At 42.8% G+C, this 25,437-nt stretch overlaps 1 protein-coding gene across 8 annotated transcripts in view; it reads left to right on the top strand.

Moving 5' to 3' along the window:
- marchf8 (membrane-associated ring finger (C3HC4) 8) overlaps positions 1–25,231 on the top strand; it is a 78,014-nt gene extending 52,783 nt beyond the window's left edge. For 3 of the 8 annotated variants that reach the window (XM_085800054.1, XM_085800055.1, XM_085800053.1), the window contains 7 exons: positions 931–981; positions 10,918–10,997; positions 11,400–12,341; positions 17,587–17,767; positions 18,734–18,869; positions 20,645–20,659; positions 22,345–22,862. In XM_085800054.1, coding sequence (XP_085656180.1) covers positions 931–981; positions 10,918–10,997; positions 11,400–12,341; positions 17,587–17,767; positions 18,734–18,869; positions 20,645–20,659; positions 22,345–22,649 — 1,710 coding nt within the window. In that variant the 3' untranslated portion in view covers positions 22,650–22,862. Of the gene's footprint in view, positions 1–930; positions 982–10,917; positions 10,998–11,399; positions 12,342–17,586; positions 17,768–18,733; positions 18,870–20,644; positions 20,660–22,344 lie in introns of all 8 variants that reach the window. The other 5 variants (XM_085800059.1, XM_085800058.1, XM_085800057.1 and 2 more) reach the window with 4 other exon arrangements.
- The last annotated feature ends 206 nt before the right edge of the window (positions 25,232–25,437 follow it).

Here is a 25,437-nt window from a genome sequence, read left to right as displayed (position 1 = left end):
TTGTTTATGTCCAAAGCGCCACAGCCCTGTCAGGCCCAGTGTGAACTCTGCATTATGCAACTATGATTGATTACTCATTAAGGAACCACGCAAGGCGTTAATACCCGCGCTGAATGCAGCACAACAAGCCAGCGAGTGTTTGTGAGTCTCTGATGCAAGCCGGGAACACCGAGTGGGATTGGAGGATCATTACAGGCTCAAAACAAAACTCGACTGTGCCGAGCGCTGGAAGTGCTGCCCTGTTTCGCTCCCTGGGTAGTGATACAAATATTGTGACACTGTTTGATTTTAGGTTTGGACGGATGTGTTATGTAATCAGCTTGTCCTCCTTTCGTCTTGCGCCAGAAGACCTTGATTCACCAACTTAAGATGCCAAACAGCTCAGGATCACTAGTCCCTGAGCATCTGAGAAATGTAGTTCTGCTGTGCTTGTTAGACAGACACAACCACCAGTTGCACCTTTTCCTGCTGTGTAACAAGACCTTCTTCAATCCCTATCTACACCATAAAGGTCTTTGCATGATAATGACAACTGCCTCCACTCCCATTTTTAGCTTTGCTACTGTCAGGCTCCTGCGATGGCAGTGTCACTGTGTTGTTTGGTGTTTCCACCACCGATGTATCTCAGCTAATTGCATGGAGTGACACGAAACGTGGTGCAGACACATTCATGATACCCAAAGGATGAATCCAATTAACACATGTGGATTTTACACATCTGCGTTGTCTCAGTTGGTCAAATGTAAATAACATGTTGATGTCAAACAGTACGGCACCATTCATTACAAATAAGATGTGATGCGGATAGTAATTATGGAGGCGCATACCAGCTCTCGTCTGAGGCTATACAGCATCTCTCTCCTGTGTCTGAATGTGTTGGTGTTTTCACTCACTGAGTTTTTTTTTTGTGTTTGTTTTCTTCTCTTGCAGAATGAGAAGCCTCTGGGTCATTCGGCAAGCAGGTCCAGCAATATATCAAAGGTGAGCAAAGCACACAAGCAAATAGAAAAATTTAAATGAATGATATATGGCCTCTACAGAGAAAAGAGGGATTCAGTATAGGCGGGCGTCGGTGAGGTGAGCTGTGGAGGCTGAGATTGACAGAACAGATAGACATGCAGCAGCGTGAGAGTGGCTGATGGATAACCTGCCTCTCTGGCGTCACATCGTCCCAATCAGAGCCCCCTCTTTGATCGACCTCCACAAAACAGACACGTCTTAACACCTCAGCATCTCAGCTCGACGTGGCTCTCTGTCAGACAGACTGTATAAACCTCTGTCCTCGGTGACTCCTGTCTTTCTCTGTTTTCTCCCCCTCTTTCCTCTCCAAGCTGGGGCCTGCGTCGAATCCGGCTGCAGAGTTTTTCAACCTTTCTCTCCTGAGCCTCTTAGAGGATAAACCCTTTACTTGTGCTAATAGATGTCAGGGTCGCATCATCACCATGGGACCACTCGAACAATTATGTTTGATCCACAAGCCAATTTCTCTTTAACTGTGAACATGATGGGAGTTACTGCACCTTCATGATAAATAACCCAACACTCATTCTCTGGGTCACAGTTATGGTTCAACATAAAAACTGCTTTCTAAGACAGTGTACCAGTCCCAGGTTAGAAAGAACTATACTCTATGGCTGCATAAAACAGACACTGACCGCGTTATGAAAACTGCTTCACTGATTGATTATGGCATTTACCTAAATGAAGTTTAAGAGGACTCTGTTTTAGTGGTGTTAAAAAAAAATTTAACTATTCAATTCAATTTAATTGCTATTTAATATGCAGATTTTTTTTATTTGGCTGTCACATTTGCCCATTTCCAGACTGTTTTAAGGAGCAGACCAGCTGAACACATCCCCAGTTTAACCACAGTTGAGTACAAAGTCCAGCAAGGTCAAACCAGGAAGCACAGCTATAAAAACAAATGTTATGTCTTAAAGTACACAAATCAAAGTATGAGATATGATCCGTGCACCTTTGCTCATGTGGTTATGGAAAAACAAATATCATCACCTCCATATAAACAACCTTTGGTAGCTGATTAAAAAATATGGGATATGTTATGTAACTGAAACTCATAAAAGCAGAAACTGAATGCACAACATTTTAAAGGAATAGTTTTCATGTTGGGACATGTGTTTTCTGTCTTGCTGAGAGTTGTATGAGAATATGAACACCAGTCTCTCACCTGTATGTTAAAATGTGAAACTAACTAAGTTAAGCAGGAAGTTGACAACCTCCCACGCTGTCGTTGCTCTGTGGGAACCGTTGGGTTTCTCTATTATAAAGTAAGGTCCTGACCTTACCATGTAAAGTACCTGCCTCATTATGATCTGGCACTATACAAATCAGTTTTAAGTGAACCAAATGTAGGTAAAGCGTTTACACATTAAAGCAGAAGTAAGCGAAATGTTTGTGTTAATATAAGTCTTAAATAGTTATATCTTCCGACAGCAATCACTTATAAAGTGTTTGGTCCGAAACACGGGTCTGTCAGTCACTCTGCTCTGCTGTAAGCCGAGGAGAAAACTTTCCTTGTATCCTACAACCTTTATCCAATGAGGAGAGAGAACGGCATGAAGGGCTGTGTGTGCAGCCAAGGGATGCGTGTGAATGTGGTGACGTAGGGACGAGGACCAATAGATCCATGACGAGGGCGGGGACTGCTGCTAACTCCATCGGCTGACAAGAAGTTAGCCACCGGATCGCTTACTTCTGCTTTAACTGTCATGGGTTTATAACAATTAAAACATGTAATTTGATGTCATTTTCCCGCTTAAAAAATGAGTCATACTTTAGCAAACAATGACACCTTGATTAAACAAATCAGACGAACGTGCTCAGCGGTGAGCTTTAGAGATGTTGGTAAGTGAATTTACTTTCACTTTCCACTTGTCCACTGTTTTGATTAGTGTCTGCAGAGAGACTGGAGTTGCTTTGGCTCAGGCTATTTTGGCTCAATAGTTGTGACGGGGCTTAAAATAGCTGAGACAGATCAATTATCTTGTAGATTGGCTCAGGTCATCCCCGGCAGTCTGAGAAATTCAAACAAACACACACGAGACGACCAAGAAACCTGAACGTCCAGCTATCTCATCCGTAAATCAAGGCCCCCGATTTATTTAGTTAATGGTTTCCGGGCACCGTTCATTGTCATTGAATGTCCTAACCAAACTGCCCTTCCTCTGACAAATGTGAGCGTAATGGAGTGATAGACATAAAGTATGAACAGGGCTCTTAAGTTTGACAGCTTTAATTAATAATCAGCAGTCTGCATGCCAGCTGGTGTTCCCTGCTCCTTCCTAAAGGGAAATACCTCCGACTGGCAGGTTTTAAATCTGTATTAATTGTTCTCTGGACGGACAAGTCTGCTGAGAGTCCCAGTGGTTAAGGAAAGTTATGAATCATTGGACAACTTTGGACTGAGTGAGTGAGGAAACAAGTACAAGAAGTCACCTCCAAACTCTTGAGAGACTACAAAATGCTCAAATGGAAAAAAAAACACACAACAAGATTTAACAGAGGATTACTGATAGAGGGGAAATATATTATCAGTAACACACCGTCTTCCTGAAACCACTTTCCCGGGAAGCTGCTTGAATCAGAATATGATCTGTTCGACTACAGAGGAGGATTTTATGCATATATGCAGTGAATTTATAAGTTTCCCTGCTCTCTGCAGTATTGGCAGGACGGGATGGAAGATTTTCAAGTTTCCAACTGTGACTCAAATATTCCTTTTTGCCGAAAGAATATACAGTGTTGTTCAAGATCATTTATGTTGCAAAGACGAAGCACTTTTTGGATCATAGAAAAAAACACACAGCTGATAAGATCTTCACTTCATTTACACATGTATCTTGTCTGTACGAGTTGCGGATTTAACAGCCGATCTTGACTTAATTGTTTTCATTCACTTTCACATGAATTCCAGCCAGACTCAGGATAAGGACACCTAAACAAACCCCTCCGTTGCTTCACGTGGCACAAATTCAAGCTGAATCACATCAGCTCGTGTCAGATCAAAATGTGCTTGAATCCAATTGTTGACCTATTTAAAAGATCTCTCTCTCTCTCTTTCTCTCTCTCTCTCTACATAAATAACCACAGCATCAGCGTGAGAGGGATATTTCGTAACATCTCTCTAGCTTGGCGCAGAAATGCAGTTTGGATCATGTGTATGCGAGAGCTCAAACATCCAAAGAATTTGTTAATTCTGTCAAAATGCTTGCTCTAGTTTTTATACAGATAACCTGGCAGGATGTACTGTAGCTTCTGACATTTTTCATGTCGACAGTTGGTGAACTGCTGCGAGTCCTTTAATCATTCTGGGGATGACTCAGGAAGGAATCCACTTTCTAGATATCCAGTAACACTCCCTTGTCATGAGACACACACCTGTCATGAGTGAGGGTTATGTGATAACAGGAAAACAAGCTGCAGCATTTCGCCAGGGGGCAAAGTGTTTCATGAAGATGATATTACCTCCATCAGTGAACGTGTCGCTGTGGGGGGTTAAAGTGTATGGTCTCAGTTCGAAAAACACAGACACATCGAGAGCCAGAAACTTGTTATTTCTTGTCTGCTCTATGTTTGTGTGTCTCATTGATTCACTTGTACAGAAAGTGTCTTTTATTGAGCTATTTAGAAGAAATGGGAGAATTGTGATAGAGAGGTGGAGCTGAGGGCAAACAATCAGCTTCTTCTTTTTTTGTCATATGAAAGGACGGTCAGTGTTGAACATACAAAAGCAGCCGTGAAAGGTTTATCTGTGCACAGAGTGTGGGCTGAGGATTACCCGTTGATTTGGCGTGAGTTGAGTTTCCACTCAGTGAGGTCAGGAGGCTTAGCTGTAGCCGTTTCTCTCTTTAGCACAGTGCCAGGGAGCTGTGCGATGCCTCCTACACTGTTTGGGAAGGAATTAAAGTATTAAAGTCCTCATAAAGACACAAAGCAGCGACCCACCGCTCAGTGGGCTGCTGATAGGCAGCCAAACATCTGGTGGTGCTCTAAAATTCAAGCTGCTGCAGTTTTTTGGTGTTTTAGGCTCCATTGCTACAGAGCACAACCGGGGTCTTTCCCCCCAGATCTCTGAGGGAGCAGTTCTGCTGCTCTGTTCAGCTTGGCAGACCACTGATGTTAAAAGCCGGCACCGAGCCAAACCACTATTCTGTAGAAAGTGAAGTTAATTGTTAATTTCTTGGAACACATCATACTTTTGGTGGTCTTTGCTGAATTGCTCAGTCTGGCAGCATTGCTCATTTTCTTCTGCTGAAGCTGCCTCTGGTCCTCGGAGGAACCAGACTTCAATGATTTCATTACAAAATGCTTTTGGTGGAAAGGGCCATTATTGCTTATTTGTCTGCAAATCTGTAAAATGGAGCTATCAGCAGTAGTCAAAAAGTGTAAATACTGACTGAAATGCACTTTTCTCTTTCTTCAGTTTCTGAAGTAGCCAAATCATGCAATCACTGCTACTGCTGGTTGCTCATACTTGGTTGTCCTGCAACTAATATCATTATTTCCAAATGATAAATGAATCTGCAGATTATTGTTCAATCAATAGAAGAGCCATTTTACTGAAGAACGTCAGAAACTAGAAAAATACTAACTACTATTTCACTATTTCAGATTTTCAGAGCTCAAGGCGATAACCTGAATAAAACTGTTTGCCAGTTATGATTACAAGTGGTGACTGAATAAATCAGTAATAAAACATAATTTTCTTCTGATCTACTTAACGATTAATCAGCTAATTATATCAACTCTACAGCCACCGAAGAATTACAGCAAACACTTTAATATGAAATAAATAGAGCTCCTAAATGACCCAAATCATCTGTGTCCAGAGATTAAATGGTCAAAAAACATTGACATCAGTCTCAAATGCCATGATGAGCCAGCTGTGTTATCATTATCAGCAATTAATTATGAGTTCCTTGTGCTTAATGAAAATGAAGACAGCTAAAAAAAACAGTCTGTTGCTCACTGTAATTAAGCTGTGATTTAATAAGTAGAGTGCTGTACAAAATCAATTCACAGAAGTTTTAACTCTCACATTATCAGCTGTGTAATTATTGAGACATCTTCAGTTGTCAGACGACATGAACACACAGTGGGAAACTTTCTATCTCTGTTATCCAGTTCACATGACATGAATGCGGCATCAGTCCCTTCAAAATAACAGTCCTTTCCCATAAATATTGTTGACAGACTTCCCTGTGTATCTCTGACAAACATCTGTTTCCTAGTGAGCAGCAAATGCCTTGTCAGTGTAAAGGACAGTTTCTTTACATGTTATTAAAATCTCAATAGATAACAAATTTGTCACAAACCAGTTGTGACAGTTAAGAGCTGAAGCAATTGCCAGTTTTTGGTTTGTGCCAGTGCCAGCAATCATGAAATCCCAAAGAAAAACACGGAGATGACGTAACGTAAAATATCAGAGAAATGACTGGCCGGTCAGATCAACCAACGCTCCTTTGGCCTTCTGCACAAACTGCTGCTTAGTCACCCCGGCTCTAATGTGCGTGGAGTGTCCCCAGTAAAAAAAAAAAAAACAGTGTTTGACTTTTTCTCAGAGTAGCTTATGAAAAGTAGCATCTAAGCTGACAGTGGATTTTCTGCACTTGCTTGTGTCAGAAGAAGAGATTAGGTCTGAGACTGAATTTTGCAGCGATTTGCTCTAGCGCCACACATCAGTGATTGTATACACACTATACTAGACTGTAATCATAGAAACTAGCCTTTCCTCTTGAACTATCTGCTCCCTCCGGCTCTTGTTGTGCGTCTCCTGCAGCTGGTGATGTTTGAATACCCCGGAGCCATGATGCAGTTACGTTGAAATGCTCGCCACTGAAACGTAGTGTGATAGGAATCGCAGAGATATTCATTATCAGCACAACCTGTCGGTGGGTTCTCCCTTGGCTGTGTACATAATGTCAGCACACTTATTGTATATTACAGCAGGGATGTACTTCGGATCCTGAATGTTGATTTAACTGTGACCTTGTGAGAGCTGTGGGGAAACTTGAAATGAACACTGAAATGAGTCATCTGGGAAAAAATAAACTGTGATTGAAGTAGAATGATAAAAGAACTTGCTGATTAAAAATTTAATTTATAGTACTTTGCATAGCACTGTTGCATAATGCTTGAAAAAACATAAAGCACCAACCTGCTCCAAGGTTATAAGCGAACACATCTTCTTAGTCTCAAGTGAATCAATGCAAAACTCATTTTGTATAATCCCTGTGTAGGCAGCCAGAAGTTCAATGGAAAAACTGAAAGTCTTCTTCACTTTTATATCACACCCCAAAAACTTCTCAAACTGAAGATCCACTTTTGAGATTTATCTGGTGACACGTGGTGCTGCTCATCAATTTTCTCAGTTGTCGTTAAGCTGAATCTGTTCACACATGAGCTCAGTGTCTGTTATGAATCCACTGATAGCAGATTAATAGTAAGGACCTCTCACATAGAACAGCAGTTTTGAAAGATGTACACTTTGTTGCGTTGAGAAGATGACGGCTCTGTATCTGTCCCGTTAGATAAGAAGCTACAGCCATAGTAGACAGTTAGCATAGATATTAGCAACAGGGGAAACTGAAGCTGTGTGAGCCAACATAGCTTTTACCTCTTTCTCTACTCTGTATGCTCAAATGGATTGACCAGTTACTGTACAGAAAGTGGTATTGGTCTGTATCACATGGCCTAGCTCATTCACATCACCACCAACTCTGTCCACTGATGGAGACCGTGTGGTATATGGTTGAAAGTGGATTTGTTCTCTTTACAAGGTGAGGAAGAAATATTAAAACTTTTAAGCTTATTTTCTGCGTTGCTTTTCTGTTGGCATCTTGTGAACATCTGTCTGTCCAGCTGTGTGTCCAGCTTGTTAGAAGCATCACGCTGCAGGAGACAGTGATTCATTGTTAGTGTTAGATCTTTAAGGTTATTCTTTGAAAGGCTCCTGTGGCTATAAAATGAGAGCTGCATCTCCCAAGGTAAAAGAAGAATGGAGGCCGTGCAAGAGCAGATGGGAGAAAAGAGACGTTAGAGGAACAAGAGCAGGTATAATAAGTAGGAGAGCGAATAATTTATGCACGAATGAAAGATGTGGATGCTGGAAGTCCTTAAGGAGAAAGATTAAATGAGTAGTCATCATAATGAATTGGGAGACATTTTCACCGAACATGAGAAACAGGTGTTCATTGCAATGGGAATATGATGTGTGGCTGGATTTTTTATCTAATTAGCACCTCACAATATGCTTCTTTACACAGTTTACAGTTTCTAAAGTAAGAGGTTGCATTATTGAAGCCATCTAACACAATTTATCATCGGTTGTAAAAAACATCAGCGTTTGCAGCCTTCAGGGTCTCCAACAAACGCAGCCTCTCATTTACTCATCAAAGGTCCTCGTCACAGGAGAGGGCTGTTGGCAACCTGAAGTGTCATACACACTGTGAGGAAGTTAATCGTTATTATTTCGACGGTGTTATCATCACCCTGTCGTTTTGACTGTTTGACACCGACGATGGCGATATGAATGATTAACAGGGGGTAACTCAGCACAGGAACATTGTGTTTACGCACCCAGAGTAATATAGTGAACACAGACACCGCCCAGTGTCATCAGTGCAGTTATGATCCACCTCTGTTTTTGTTTCAGTCCCTCGAGGCTTCAGCTCAGCGTGTGTCATCAGTTTCTTTGTTTGTGGTTATTATTGTTGTATAAGTGTAACGCTGAAGCAGCATGTTCCACCCACGTAGTTAAATATACAGTGGTGTTAGTTGCAAAATAATAGTGTTTCATTGCTTTGATGTGATCTATTTGTCTCTCAGCCACTTCTCAAAACTGCCTCGTTTGTTTTTGCTTTTAGCCCTTAGCGCTGACACCTGCAGGAGCCTCAGGCAGCACGCTTGAATTTCAACTGTTAGATTAAGAAAATTAAGTGGAATCTTTTAGAGAAGTGAAATAAGTTGCGGTAAAATTCAATGTATAATGAGCTTAGCTATTAAACAACAGCGATACAAAAGAGTGGGTGGTCATGCGAGAAAAATGGCAGATAAAAAGGAGCTGTGCTGTCCAGTCAGAATAACAGGCTGAAGGACAAAGCTGGGCATTGAATTTCCACATCGACCAGTGTTAGGCCATGAGCTATAAATTTCCCCTTAGTTAGAAATGAAATCAATAGGTAATTAGTTTCTCGTTGAAATCGCCAGGCCCCCTGTGTCTTTACGTTAGTAACCCAAACACTATCTGATCCTGCTCTTTATGTTCCCTGTCCAGTCGCTGTCACTGTGTAAGAGCCCTGGGGCCATGTACTAAGGATATAGTCTGACATTTAGTAAATGTTCTTTTTTACTTAAAGGTTAAGATGAGAATATGTATACCACTTTTATGTCTTTACACGAAACTAGAACCAAATGATGATGTCTCGGCTAATCTTAGCAAAGAGACTGGGAGTAAAGGGAAACGGCTCTGATTCTGTTCAAAGGTTAAAAACTTTATGGAGTCTTGTTGCCGTGATGAGTCCAAAAAGTCATTGTTAACCTGCTGCTGCTCTCCCAAGTTTCCCTTAAGGCCAAACTATTCCTTAATTATGGGTTCTTTAGCTTTAGCTGTCATTCCCATGGGTAATGATACCCAAATGTATGCACACGTGTTGACTGCTGAGCTGGAACTTAGTCAGATGACCAGACAGACACGGTCACAGTTTCAGTTTCAGGCTGAGTAAAGAAAAAAGAAGTTAATTTCAGCCTCCAAACTGAAAACATCAGCAACAATATAAACCCTCTCTGTAAAAAATAACTATACAAATTACAACAAATCTGCAGTAAAACAGGCTCAAAGGCCACCGTATCTGGCAGTTGCAGCCAATTAAAATCCAATATTAACGCTAATACAATTGATTCAGCTCATTTAAAGGGAGCTGGGGATTTTGTATCTCATTGCATGTGTTAATGAACAACTCCAAATTTGTAACACAGCAGAAGCAGCAATTATAGGATATCTATGTGATGGGACTACAAGGCTAGCACTATCTTCACATAATACATGAACATTTCTTAATAGGAAGGGCTGGAGTTTTTCCTATTCTTCACATTCTGGTGTCATTGCCTGAAAGCAACTTTATCACTGATATTTCATGTATGTAATAGGATGATCCAGCCAATCTGTTGATTTGTTTACAGCCTGATTGTCTGACATACTTCTTCTTACCTTGTCAGACTTTGCAGGAGCAGTAACACTGTTGTTGTGTTGCCAGATCTCAACTCAATTGCTAATAAACCAGAAGTTTCCTTTGACATTCAGGAGCATTTAAAGTAGTCCTCACCCTATCATTTGTGGAAAATGAATATTGGTGAAACCTCCAATGGATAATACTGCAGATATTTATTTTAATATGTAGCTAATAGCCTTGTAACTGCAGACCTGCACCTTTTGAGAAATTCTCTGTGGATGTTGAATCTCTCCTCCTCCTCCAGCCCCAGCTGTGCCTTTCTCAACTCCTCGTTCTTCATGACCCTCTCTCCGTCTCGCAGTCTGCCTCCCTCACTTTGTGTGTTTTTGTTTTGTTTTTTTTCAGGCTCTGTGACGCGTGGAGACAGATTTCGCCTGGCACTACTTTAATCAGATAGATTAACTGCCAGTATTGTGGGTTTTTTTTTCCTTTTTATCATCCTGTGCATTAGTGTGTGACGTGTTTTTGCTCTTCTTCAGTAGAGATCGTCGCTGACAGACTGATAATTCTCACCACACATGATTCTTCCTGGTGGAGCGATATGATTTGATCTCGTTTGCTGAATAATACAGCAGTTGTTTCGCCTGAAGGTTTCACTTAGACATCTCATTATTGTATTGTCTATCCTAAACTGCCTTGTTTTGTCCTTTTTGTTTCGTTTCTGCAGGCAGGGAGCCCGACTTCTGTCAACGCACCATGCAGTTTTTCAAGGACGTCGGTTTCTCCCTCCAGCCAGGACATCTGCAGGTACAAATCCCACCAGCCTCTTTTCACTCTAAAGGCCACTGAGTGATATAATATGAATAAATCAGATCCATTTATTAGTCCACTACTGGCAAAAGGCCTTATCAGTGGGTGATATTTTACCCTTTACCTTTGAACAACACAGTGTCATTGTGTGGAGTTGTGTGTCACCTGCTGTAAAACGGATGTGATTGTAAAATGGGTCGTCCAGTCTCGTCTGGCATTTTCAGGCAGAGCTTCTAAAACCTATTATCTCCTTTTATTCAAATTCCTTTGATTTCAAATGCATGATGTCTTTTTCATTTCTCTTTTTTGCCCTTTCCTGTTCCTTATCCTGTTGTTTTGTACCACTGTCGTTTCTCCTCTCATAAACACACACATGCGCAATCACGCTCACACCAGCAGTCAGGATCAGGACTGTCAGAAACAGGCCACAGTGGTTCTGTTGAATTCTAACGGTAAAACATGTCAAGGATCAGGAGGCGTTTCGGTGACCACCCTCTGCCCGGACGCCCCGCCGGCCTCCAAACACGCCAAACAGCGAGACTGGCTCTCTCTGCTCCGCCCCTCCTCCGTCAACATCCGACCCAACGGCTCGCTCAGGTTTTCCGCGTCTCTGAACGACGTGGGCCAGCGCGTGGACAGTCTCTGCCGCGGCCTGCACTTCATAGATCGCACCTGCTCCGAGGGAGAGCTGGAGCTGAAGCCCGAGCCCGCTCCGCCGCCGCCCGGCTTGGATCGAAGGGCGCACACACTCGGTGGAAAGCTGCCCGCGGCGCCGACACACCAGCACCCGAATCCCGGCTTCTCAACACGCACCCACCCCCACCTCGTCCCCTCCTTCACCAACAACTACAAGTACATGTTGGGCATCCCTCCTGCCAGTTGTGATCCATCCAACCCTGCCGTCCACGCCCCTCCCCCTCCCCCTCCCCCTCTTTCCAACACCCACCTCCACCACCCTCATCCGTCCCCAAGCGCCCACTTCCTCCGTCTCCTTCTCCCTTTCTCTCGGTCCTCCACCTCGGCCAGCCTGCAGTGCTCTGAGCTGGGCAGCTACACCTCTCACCTCCACATCACCAAGTCCTCTAGTGCCCTGCTGGAAGGCAGCGAGTCAGGGTTTCCCCCCGAGGACCTGCTAGGAGACGATGACGTGTTTGAGGATCCAGCTCCAAAGGGAACGGGACAGGTGGCAAACCCAGATACAGTCGCCGTGGCTGGGCCGGGCGGCCACCTTGCCCCCTTGTGCTATATGGATGAGGACAGTGACTTGGACTGCTGCCCATCCCCTTTGTCAGAGAAAACTGGGCCACTGTCACCTTATTCGCTCTCTGGGGACTGCTGCAGGTGGGTGACTGTCTGGATGGTGTAATCTACACCGACCCTTTACTGTGACTTGGTAGAGCCCAGACCATCCCTGTGCCGTTAACGTGGCAGTGAACCCCAGAGCCCTGTGGAGTAGTGGAGAGCTTCTCATCCCGTAGTGTAACTACCCAGCAATCAGCTGCATTTGTCCTGAAAACCTCTGCTCGGAGCGGACCTGTTAAACAGAGGAACCCGACACATAGACGCTTTAGTCTGCACACACACACACTGCAACACTGTATTCCTCACCCTCAGCTGCCCTGGTCCAACCCCTCGTGTCTGTGTTTGTGTCTAGAGCAGAAAATGTGGCTTCATTTCATTTCATACCATTTCATTTTGTTTCACTGTTAGCTCAGTGCTCTGCCATATTTCTCACTGTGCTGTCAAACTGAGTTTTTTAAATAATATTTCACTGTTACCAGATCGATGGGGCCTTAAAGTGTCGTACATGTGCTGCTGAAATTTGTGATGGATTTTGGCCATAAGCTTCGAGCTTTGCCGTAAAGGCAGGAACAGGGGCAATGGCACCGTTAAGGAGACTATAGAGGAGCAGAGATTAGGCTCGAGAATTTAATAGTATTGAGGAATGGAGTGTGTGTCTGTCTTATAAATAGTGGAACAGAGGCACACCCAGTACGATAAATGGTGTTGAACCAATGGCGTCTGTCTGATTGAACCGAGCTGTCATCCGTCTTTCTCACTGCCAGGCCATGATAGAAGGAACAGGATGAGGAATATTTTATTACAGACCTGGTCGTGGCTGCATGTAACCCTACACCCTAGGTGTGCTGGTGGTAAGCTGCCAAGGAAATAAATACCGACTTCATCTGACTCACAGTACCTGTGTCAATATCCTGCCTGGAAGCGTTTAAGTCGATTAATGAGAATTGAGTCTAAAACAGAAAGAAAATGTCAGTTGTACAGTGTATGTCTGTCTCCTGAGCTGTGGTCTACTCTGTGCATGTACTCGGGTCAGATTAGACGCCTTACACGTCAGATGTGGACTGGTACAGAAACACGAGCTTAGAATTGGCAAGGTGAAGGCCAGAGATCAGGAGAGAGATTATTGGCTTCAAATAGTTTGCATAGTCTCTGACTGCACACACAGACACACAAACATGTCGTGCCAGCTTTCTGTCAGGTGGCTTAAAACGTGAGCTCAAAGCAGAGGCTGACCTCACCTGTCAAAGTTCACGTGTGTGCGTGCGTGTGTGTGAATCTGGGCGTGTAGTTGTTTTACACGGAGCAACGTGTTAATTATTAGTTAGTGCTTTTATTGACAACATTTCAGAACAGAACAGTTGGATGTCTGATAAGTCTGACTTGCACCATTTCCTTATCCGAAATGTCACCTTTCAGAAAATCATCAGCGGCACAAACTAAGCTATATCTGCAGTCAGTGTTTCTCCTCCAAATGCATTGTGGGTATCCTAATGAACTGACTTTCTCAAAAACATCTCAGGAGCTTCTGATTATTTTGAAAGCTTGTGTTGCTTGTGCTTTGTGGTTATGCTTTTACTTGCCTTTCGCTTTGTTCTGCTGCTTTACACCTCACTGCTGGCATCGGTTGATCAGCAGAGCGGCAAACACAGATGACATTTAACTCTTTCTTTGAAGTAAATGGCAGTCGTTAACATTCAGGTTTCTTTGTTTTTACTGCCTTTTCACCATCTCCAATTCTTGACTCACCGCTTCTCTTCTTTGTTTTTCAATGGCTTGTAGCTCTTATTTATTTGCATCACCGCCCCCTGTCATCCTCATGCATGTACTACCAGAGAACCACAAAATGGCATGGAGCTGCTAGTATTCACAACCTCCATAGGGTACCTTTTAAAGCTTTGACATCTGCAATATAAACCAGCTAGAGTCTGTGTAATTCCTTAACCTTCTCCTGAATGATAAGCCCCTTCTCAGGAAATGTAATATTCTCTTTCAAGGCAAGCATGGCCACACAAAGAGAGACAAGTAACCTCTTAGACATGCAGAGAGAGGAAAGGAGGAAATAGGTAGATGGCTCCTAGTGGTACTGCCACTAATTCAATTGTGTTTTCCTATGATCGGCGTGTCTCTGGCAGAGAGTGTAGAGCTTAAACTTAAACAGGAGGAAACAAAACGCCTCACACGTCTCACCCCGCCGCTGCCACCGCCCCTATGAAAATCTGTTTAGCAGAAGAAAGGGGGGAAAAAAACAGATTGGTGCTAAAAAATTAATTTGAAAATAAATACATAAACATTTCAGGATGAAGGCAGAGCAAGAAATAACCGGAGGGAGGGGATTTTAAAGCAACACACAGAGAGAGTCGAGTGCAAAGATCATCTGAATGCCACAGGAGAAAATAGTACGAGGAGACAGACAAGTGAGAGCAGGAAGAAAGCGAATGCCAGAGCTGTAATACTGCCGAGCTTGTTTCCCTCTCAGCTTGTGGTGCCTGTGATTTTCCCCGACTCTGTTTTCCCTCTCACATTTTAATGTTGACATACTCTAACGGTGCATCTGCCATCTTAAAATTACTGTTAAACAGGGAGTGTTTTGGCTGCTCGAGTGATGAAAATTAAATTTTAACTTCCCTCCCATGCCTAACGGTGCTTGGAACGTGCTGCTGCGACGACACAGATACAGATAATTTAGCTGTAAATCTGCAAGATTATTATTTTCATATGTCTGGATGGCAACACCGTGTTTGTGCTCTGTGATATTTGGATCTTTGGGTACATTTTGAATCAGTAATATCATTTAGGCTCCTTCTAGCAGAAACCTACAGTATATGTCTTGATAGAAGAAGAGACGATTCTCATGCTGTTTACTGATCATCTTATATCCACCATTGCTCCATGTGGAGGTGTAGGGATGTTTCTATGGTTATCCCTTCCTACGCTTATGGAGAATCCACATGAACATTAGAATAATTTGTTAAATCTGACCAGCCTTTGATGTGAGCACCAAGAGAGTCCAAGTCCTTAGGCTGATTCTCTCCCTCTCTCTTCTCTCTCTCTCTCTCTCTCTCTCTCTCTCTCTTTTAAAAATTGAAATAGGAATACAGTACAGTATGTGTGGGATGAAAATCTGCAGTTCATCTTGCAATCCATACAAACAAACACAAACAAAGCAGCCTGGCCATAACCAACAGGAGAGAAAAAAAAGCCTCTTCTAGAGATGTTAATTATGCCTCGTCTATCCTTTAATCCCTCAGTCCTCACTGCACTCCCTCCTCCTCCTCCTCCTCTGTTTGAGAAATCCGTAGAAATGACCTATTTTTATCCTCCTTCGTTCACTTTGTCTCTTAATCTTGTAACGCTTCGGCCAGATCAGTAAAGTCTGGAAATAGACGTTATCTTGCTTGCTAACTTTCTAATGTGTGGGGGCGTCACGTGGGAGTACATGTGTGTGTTTCTTATCCTCCTCTGAACCAGAGTAAGGACAGTACCACTTGAAAAAAAAATATTTCTCTCTCCCTCTCCCATCTCACCCCTCTCTATGCTTTTGTTTACTTGTCTCTTCTTCCCCAGTGAGAAGTGCCACTGCACTCTGCGACTCACTCTGGGGAAAACATAGTAGAAGCCTTTGCTAGTTTATGCATCTGCTGGAAGAAATTGGAAGAAAAAGTGGGTTTGAAGTATAGCTGCTTCGTGTATCTATGGAGCCTCTGCAAACGAATCGTGTGCACTTTATTCTACAGTGCAACAGATTTTTTTTTTCCCTTTACAATGGCTCTGTTGGTCTCGCCAGGGACATAAGCCTGACCTTTAATTAAAGTTGTGTCATGGTGAAACAAACAGCAGCTGATTTTTGGGCTCATTCCTCATTCAGTGAGCGCTCAGCCCCGGTCTGAGCAGCCACAACAAGGTCAGATTTCTGACATTGAATTGTGAGATCGTAACGACTTTATCTTCCTCTTCCTCCATGCAGGGATGTGTGCATGTGATATTGACTTCACTTAAGGCCAATAGGTTGCTCATATAACCTTTTTCCAACCACCTCATTTTGAAACTCACCACTTTGGCCTGAGTCTGACTGACCTACTGCTGCGAGTGTGTACACAGTCTGGATTCTCATACAATCTGTCTCAGCAGCAGTTGCACAGGCAGAGTCGTACTTGGACAAATACAGTCTCTTTTTTAGTGTGGGCTGATTAATACTGTAGCTGTCGTCCTCCAACCTGTCAGACAGTGTCCGATATCTGTAATCTTGAGGACGAGAGAGAGGGGAACCGCTCCAGTCTGATATTAAAAATAAAAATCTGATTGGTTCTCCTCTGAGAAGAAGCTGTCCAGAGGTCGCACACACCTAATCAAATGTTCCAGTTGTCAGTATCTGTGCTCAGAATAACTTATTGAAGACTCTGCAGGCATCTACAGGAGATGAACACAACATTGCATAGTGCATACACCTGATAAAGTGAATCCAGATTGTAGACTGAAGAAGCTGTTAAAAAATGGTGTTTTGCCAACCAGGCGGTTCATGTACTTCCCTAAACACTGACAGTTGAAGTGTATGAAAAAATCAACAAAATAGCATCATCCAGTTTGTAATTCATTCGTTCAACACATTTGCACCATGATGAAGAGTCACTTGACTTCATCTGACAGAAAACCGCAATGAGAAACTGGATGTACATCGCTGTTGATCAGATAGTCGTCTCTTCCTGTACGAGTCAAATTAATGAGCGTATCATTACAGGGAACTTGTGTCAGTCATTTCCAAAACTAAAACTGCTGCTGCCCCAGCTGCAGATTATCTGAGGTTAGATTTGTTGTGTTCAATTTTGCACTGCAGTTTTTCAAAGAATAATCCTCTGAGTTCTTGTAAATGTCATTTGTCACTGTGATTTGCAAACGATGTGCACTGAATCAAATTAGTTTTTCTCGATCGAGTTCATTCATGTGGGACGTGTATTGATTCTGTGTCCAGGGTGTTAATGTGCATTTCATATTTGGGAAATTATATTCCACCTCGGTGTGCTTCATATCTCTCTATCTGTGGCATATATCTTCATCTGTGTCTGAGCATCTTCTTAACACCTTATCTTATTATACCTTGCACTGGAGAACGCTACAAGTTGGCTGACATATCCTCCACAATTCAAGTTTGCTTGAATTTTGGGAAATATCTGTCAGCGTTGCCTGCCAACTTTTCTCTTTTTGATCTTTCCTCTCCCCCCCTGTCTGCCTTCTGTTACAGCTGTCTTGCCTTTGGCTTAGTGTTGACTGTATTTTTTGGCTCCCACAGGATTTGTCACTGTGAAGGCGATGACGAGAGTCCTCTGATCACACCATGCCACTGCACGGGGAGCCTGCGCTTCGTCCACCAGTCCTGTCTACAGCAGTGGATCAAGAGCTCTGACACTCGCTGCTGTGAGCTCTGTAAATACGAGTTCATCATGGAGACCAAGCTCAAACCGCTGCGCAAGGTAAAACACAGTGTGCACGCCTACAGTACAGATTTGCCTGAAGTGGGATCTGAAGTCAATGAATGCTCATATTTGTTAGTTCAGTCTTAATCGGTTCATACATTTAGGCTCTTTTGTTATTTAGCTGAAAATACCAGACACTGTCTGCAATTTGTCACGCAGATAACACGAGTGTGACACTGAGCTTTGAAGCTGTTCTCGTAAGTGGAACTTTTTAGAGGCAGAACACTCTCATTAAAGACTCTTATCAATCACCGTGGCCTGGAGATAGCAGGACATTCTAATTAAAATTTCTCCACCCTTCATTAGCTACACAAAAGGCCTTAAACAAATGCTCCACTGTTAATGGCTTCTGAATCCCAGTGGTGAACATTGAAGTTGCTCTTGAGTGAGCGTGCAGAGAAATTCGAGATGAGATGAGGATGTCGGTCTCGGTATGAAGTGTTTATCAAAGGATGCTCGGTTTCATCTCAGACCCGCTCCTTGTCGCAATGACACTGCAAACTCGCCATTTCATCAATGAGTACATGAGTAATGCATTTGAATGTTTTGAGAGTCTGCGCAGCTCGTATGCCGGCGATGTGTTTTGTGTTTTTCTTGTGTCGCTGGGCTCATTTCCTGACGTGCTGTGCAGCCAGTGACAGACAAGGTGCTACTGTGTGTTAACTGAGCTGGCTGGCAGGCAGCGGGGTAGCTGGCCTTTGTGCGCTCAGTGCTGCATGCCACTTTTCTTTTCTATCCTGCTCACACTGCCAAGAAGCTTTATGTAGCATTGGATCTTGATCACAGGAGCTGCCTGCTCACCATTAAATATTTAGCTCACGCTCTGGGTCGGCCCAGAAAACAGCTCAAGACAGCCAGCAGCTAAGAAGTGTGAAGTTTGTGTTTTTGAAACATGTTTTGATTTATTTGTCCGAGTCCCTTTTGACCTCCTCAAATGTCCTTCCTTTGTGTTTTCTTCTGCAGTGGGAGAAGCTACAGATGACGGCGAGCGAGAGAAGGAAGATCATGTGCTCGGTCACCTTCCACGTCATCGCCATCACCTGCGTGGTGTGGTCGCTGTACGTTCTCATCGACAGAACAGCAGATGAAATTAGACAAGGTCAGCGCCAGGATCAAACTCACAAACACACACACAGGAATTAACATAAGAACATTGCAGTTTTACATTCATCCATTCATCCACAAATTCACCTCCGTCTTCCAAGTCATTCATGCATAGTATTTAATGACAGCTCTGCATAACTGTAGTGTAATTTCAGTGCTGTGAGTAGTGAGTGTGAATAGTGTGAAATGTTCTCCAAGACTGGAATACATGCGGGGGCGTAATTCACTTGCAGAAGCTCAGTGGGCATCAAAGTCACGGCTGAGAACGAACGAATGTGTAGAAGGGTTTTGTCAGTTCACTTTGATTTTAGACCTGACGCTCATGAAAGAGAAAGTTAAGAGATAAAAGAAGAGAAGAAAGGAGATTTAAAAAACAGATATAGGCTTTTATCGTCCCAGATCCAGCTTTAGATTGAAATTCTCAGAGGTTATTATTGCAAAGAGAGGTGATTCTGGTTAGATCAGGATTTGTATTCGTGTGTGTGCTGCAAATTAAAATGGCCAGCAGTTCATAGTTAGTCATATTGTTAAAGGTAGCCTACAAAAATAAAAATCATGAATACAAAGATAAAATATCCTGTGGCAGTTATTTTCCTTCTTTGTTAGAGTTAGATCAAAAGATTGTTACAGCCTCAAACTAAATATGAAGCCAGCAGCTGGTTAGCTTAGCTTAGTATAAAGGCTGCAAGCAGACTGCCTCTCTTCAAGTGTATTCAGATTCGCCTGCCAGCACCAATAAAGCTGTCTTATTAACACATTAGATCTAGTTTGTTGTACAAAAAACAAAACTGGTGTGGTTTTACTAGGGCTAATATGTGCCAGACTATTTCCTGGCGCGGCTTGGACACTTACTGAAGTCTTGAGTGTATTTCCCCAAAAACTATTCCTTTAAGAAATTTGCAGGCACTTCCTTCTGTCCCATAGCCTGCGTGTGCTCTGTTTCCTAGAGAGGAGGGCTGTCTGAGCCCATGATGAGCTTTCAGATTTTGTCACCAACATTTTGGAGTATTATATGCATGCGCCAACATGAAGCCTGCTGCCAGCCGTGGACTGTAAAAGCTGCAGGCAATATTCCAGCAGGCGCTCAGCAGGGCATTGTGATCATTTAAGACATCACAATAAGGGTAAGAAAACAAGACCAGACGCTTCAAGAGCCTTTCAGCGGCTCGTAGCATGCGTGCTGCCATCCTGACCAACACGGCCAGAAGCACTTAGTTACGGAAAGATTGACGCCACCGTCCTCCTCAGAGCGCCGTTCTGCTGCCATCAAGGCTAAAAATGGAGAAGGCGGTCTTAATGATGAGCTTCTGTAACATCCGGTGGCACGTCTTCTGCTGCCACTCACTCCTCTCTGGCATATTTGGTGCTTTCTGAGACAGTGTGCAGATGGAAGAGCAGCCTGTGCCTGTTTAGCCCAACCTGATGATTCAGACTTGTTGGAGTCCCTGAGGCCTGTCAGGTTCAATCACCATGGTGATGCCAAATATTCCCTCACCAGGACCGGCTGTCGTCTGCCAAGCACAGAACCACATTTGTCTTTTTCTCTCGCTCTGCTTGCAGATTTCAGCCGATTAGATGTAAGACACCTTGAAATGTATTTTATTGTCTACTGTGATTTGTGAAGCAGTTTCCATGTGTATGTTGCATGATGAATTACACCCTAAAGTCTGCAACTGTAATATTTGACTTCACTTTGCATTTCTGGCTTTGCCTTTTTCTATCAACCTGTTTGTGTCCTTGGTAATACTTACACTCTCTTTACTCATGCAGCCGGAAGAATCCCAGGTAAACATTTCAAGTTTGACCTTTTGACTTTCAAATTGTGTTTTCCCTGTCAGCCTTTTCTCTCAGCCGTATCCAGTTCTCTTCCAACTGCACTTTACACCCCTTCCCCTGCCTTTCCTGCCTTTATTTAAATATAGAAATAATACTTCACCAGGCTGGTTATATTCTCACTCACCCACTGAATGTCACAACCTAATGAACGCAGACAGACACACAGTCGAAGAACACACTGTCATTTATTTTTTTCCTGTGTTGTGGCTTGATTAGAACAAACCGCACCGACGTATTGAGCTCATAAGAGGAAACAGGTGCACTGGTTCCGCCGACTGCTTTGCCTTTTAAAAACAAGCAGTGTCTATATTCCCCAGAACCAAGTCATAAAGAAAGGCAGCACCAGCAACAACAGTCACCTCATGTATTGATTTACAAGTGAATTTAGTCACAGTCCACAGGCTGACACAGTTTAGAAAGCACTGAACATTAGCATTCTTAAAACCAAGGTGATTATGTTTGCCTTGTTTCAATTGGTTCCTCCCATAATATGAGGCATTCTTGCATTTCATCTCATACATTATTCACTCAAGTAGGATTTAGCATCTTAACTTTTCCTCCTTCCACCTGACATGTAATAGCTCACATGAAAAGACCGAAGGATTGCAGGGCAGCTGTGTATTTTCCAAGAAGACAGACTTTTTTGATTTTGTTTTTCAATATTTCTTCTCTTAGTTTTTGTTTTTGATGATGTTGCAGCTGACTCTTACGCAGCAGTATTTACACTTCCCCAAAAATTGCAAATTGCCCATTTCTTACCCCTTGCTAGGAGCCTTATGTTTCAAGGTTTAGCAATTTGCAGAAATGCTGCAACAGCCTCAGGGGCCACAGAAATGTTTTTTTTTTTTTTTTTTGCACAGTTAAGCAAATGAACAATAGTTCATAGTGTATATTACTGCTAATCATTTTGTAATGCCTGCTGTGGTTGTAGTTTATTTTAGTGTGTGGTTGTGTTGGCCCCACTTTTCAAACAGTTTGTTTTGTTTTTGTTGTGTACTATTATTTTAGGGACACTTTGTTAATTTGACAGTGACACTGAAGAGATGACAGGAAATGAGAGGCATGACGAGGTCAAATTTGTGTCTAGTCAAGTCGCCACAGAACGAAACTCCAAACTTTAAACCTGTTTTGGTTAGATAATTTCAGAATGAACGTCATATCTGTCTTGAAACACATATGATGAAAGGTACAGTTTAGTATCTTGGAAAACTGGAAATTCTACAGTCTGTGCTTTGTGAAAACATTGGTGTGGCCCTTGAACTTTAGACTGCTTCTCTGAAAATACACAGCACATTGTGATGCTTTCCTGTCCATTTGTCTTCCATACAACATGTACACTGCATTGTACGATAGCTTCCCCAACTGCATACATTCCTTGTTGAAGCATATTGTAGTTGAAGGTTGATCTGTTGAATGATTGACTGAAGTACCTGTGAAACTTGCAGCAGCTTATTGAACCATTCTTTTCCCTCCTGTTTTTGCGCTTGTGCATTTTGACCTTGTGACCTCGTGAACTTCAAGACTGTACATAGAACCTGTACTAGACTGTAGACAATTTGTTTTACATTTTTTTCAAAGTCTGGTCTCTGTCTGACTTGTGCATGTTTCTTTTGTGTTTGTTTTCTGTTCCTCAGGGATCCTGGAATGGCCTTTCTGGACCAAGCTGGTGGTCGTGGCCATCGGCTTCACGGGTGGACTGGTTTTCATGTACGTCCAGTGCAAAGTCTACATCCATCTATGGAGGAGACTCAAGGCTTACAACCGGGTCATATACGTCCAGAACCGGCCAGACACGTGTAAAAAGCTGGTGCTGGAGAAGCCGCCGCTCATGGAGCCCAGTCTGGAGAACAAAGAGGCCCTGGCCCCCACCCAGTCGGACACAAACTCCTCCCAGTACACAGAGACAGAGGACTACAGTATGGAGGTGCTCCATGTCTGACCACGCAGTCCATGCCATTGGTTGTCCTACCCATACTGCACACACAAACACATACACTTAAACACACACACACACACAGGCCCACCATGACTGAGGAACGATCAGACGCTCCCTCCGTGACCACAGACTGACGCACTGTCTTCTTCTGGTCATCTTATAATAATATAATATAACTTCTCCCACAGAGACAGACGGACCACGACTAACGTCTTCTGTTCACCTCCCTCCCTCCAGTCCTTGTCCCTCCATCCACCTGCACCCACAGCCCGCACCCCACCCCACCCCGCCTCTTTGCTTTCCTCAGACTGGACTGTTTTTACTGACTTCTGTAAATGTCTAAAGAGGCCTGGAGCATACTGCTCTACACACACACACACACACACACACTCTTGTATGTACACCTCGGGGAGAGCAGGACTGAGACAAGTGGACTCATAAACGGCTCTGGAGGTTTACACGTCTCTGATGCGTGGTTTGTTTGCTTGTGGGTTTGTTAGATTTGTTCGTTTTTACCTCCTGTGAGTCTTGGGCTAACCCTCCGTGGATCAGTATGTAGCGCCACGCATCGGATCTCTGGAACATTCCAGCCACTGCCATCTCTGTTGCTGTGGTCTGTCAAGTCCGAGCCGGTCTGGATCCTACCAGGCCTCGATCTGGACATGCATCGAAGCACTTTTGTTTTTTAGTTCCTTTTCTCTATAGCTCCTCTCTTTTTGTCTCTAATATGAATTAATCGTATATGTCATACATGGCGGGGGGGAAGCACACTCAAACAAACACGGAAATGTTGGTTTCCTGTATTGCATTTCTTCGTACACATGCATACATACACACATATATATGTATATCTATATATATATAGATATATATATATAAAACCTCCCATGGATGACAAAAAAGGAAATGGGGTTAAAAAATGGAATTGTGCTGAAAAGAAAGATTTGATTGATGGGTCTATTATACGTCAGACTCATGGCTGTAGTGATGGAAAAAAAAAACAGCCACATGACTTCTTTACCCCAGCGTGAACTTTCTGAAGGCTTTGAGAATGTAAACTTTTTAAAAAATGATTAAAAAATGAATAAAATATACAAAAAAAAAAATCAACAACGACATTTTTTACTGGTCACAGGAAATTGCGAGATAATTTCCATGTCCATAACAAGAGCCTTTGGGCATAAACAAAGTCGCTCGTGTTTTTCTATCATGCGAATGACACAGTATTTACAGTGTGATATGTGCAGTTTTTTAATATGTTGATTTGTTTGCTTAGTCATGGGATATGCCTTGGGAAATCTGCAGCTGCCTATTTTCAGTCTGTCCTCCTGTCACTCCCACTGGGCAGGCGGTGCATTAATTGATCCCAAAAAGATAGTTTGGATTAAAAACACCATGCAGAATGAGCTTCAGGCACATTTTACAATCCATCTGCACAGTTCTGTTTAACACATTTCAGCACAGAGCACCAGGTTTCCTGATGCGATGTTTCTACATGACAGTTAGGATCATTACTGAGCATTTCAGATGAGTAGAAATTTCAGTGTCAGTGAAAGCGTCTTGTTTCTTCTTGCTGGAGTCTCTCACATGGTGGAGGATGTCTATTTTAGTATTAATCACAAGACAGCCAGTGTGTTCCCGCTCATTTGATTGAGTGTGTTTCTTCTTTTTTTATATATATATATATACAGTATATATCACATCTGGCCTTATGTGGTTTAAACATGACAAGTTGTTCCAGCACCTTTTTTTTTTTCTTTCTAATAGAAGCACAGTGAAGCACATGTTAAATAGTGTCACTGCAGTAGTCCAGCACCAAATGTTGAGACATTCATCAACAATCAGGTTGTTTATTTTGCAATAAAACCCAATACATCCATATGCTTTATACAGTATCTGTGACAGATGAGGCCGTCAGCCCATTGTTGAGCTGACTCCAGTGCCACCTGCTGGTGTGAAGCTGAAGATGCAGCCTGATGTAGGCAGCGGCTGATTTCTGGGGCGTTGTATTTTGGGGCTTACAGTCATTGTAAGTGCTTTTGTGTATGTGGGAGCACAGCGATGCCGGGCTCATGTTGAGCCTCACAGCCATTCCAGCAACACACACACACACACACACACACATTTTTAAAAATCTGTCTTTGATACCAGTGTACTGTCTGTGAGCGGCGATGGTCCAACGACATACATACAACAGTACATGACAGTTACTGCTCAGCAGCAGCAATAAATGAAATCAACGCTTTGTTTTTTGCAACAGTGCATACCGTACTTGTGTTACTTGTGTATATGCCCCATGGTGACTTGAGATCTGGAGTCTAATACAATTTTAATACATAATATGAGCCAAGGGAGTTGTTGTGTGCCGAGTTGGATTAAGACCTAGTAATGAGACATGTGTCTGAAACTTCAAAACCCACGAGGCTCAGTGCAATTAGACAGATAAAAAGTGCAATTACCCTTTTGTTGTTATTCTATTCTATAGTTATGTACTGGTGTTTAATGTCCAGGGCGTCCTCTGGGTATAAAAGAATTTGTGTTGTATTTATTTTTAAAAGAAAACAGAGTACAATTTGTTCATTTAAGATCCCCTTTCATTGGTAATTTTATGCAACTTACACTTAGTTTTTTTCCCAGTCATAAAAAACAGAAAATCACTTCCACTCTTTTGTTTTGCACTTTAGTTTGTCATTCAGATATTGGTGTTGTAAAAAGGTTAATGTGAGTATCTGCTTTTTAAATTGCTTGCTGAAATTTGTTTTTAAAATATGCAGAATATTAGACATTTAAT

Source organism: Trachurus japonicus, chromosome 15 (assembly GCF_045865225.1).
Source record: "Trachurus japonicus isolate A0001 chromosome 15, Traja_1.0".
Lineage (NCBI taxonomy): Eukaryota > Metazoa > Chordata > Actinopteri > Carangiformes > Carangidae > Trachurus > Trachurus japonicus.
This window is presented reverse-complemented; position numbering and strand designations above follow the sequence as displayed.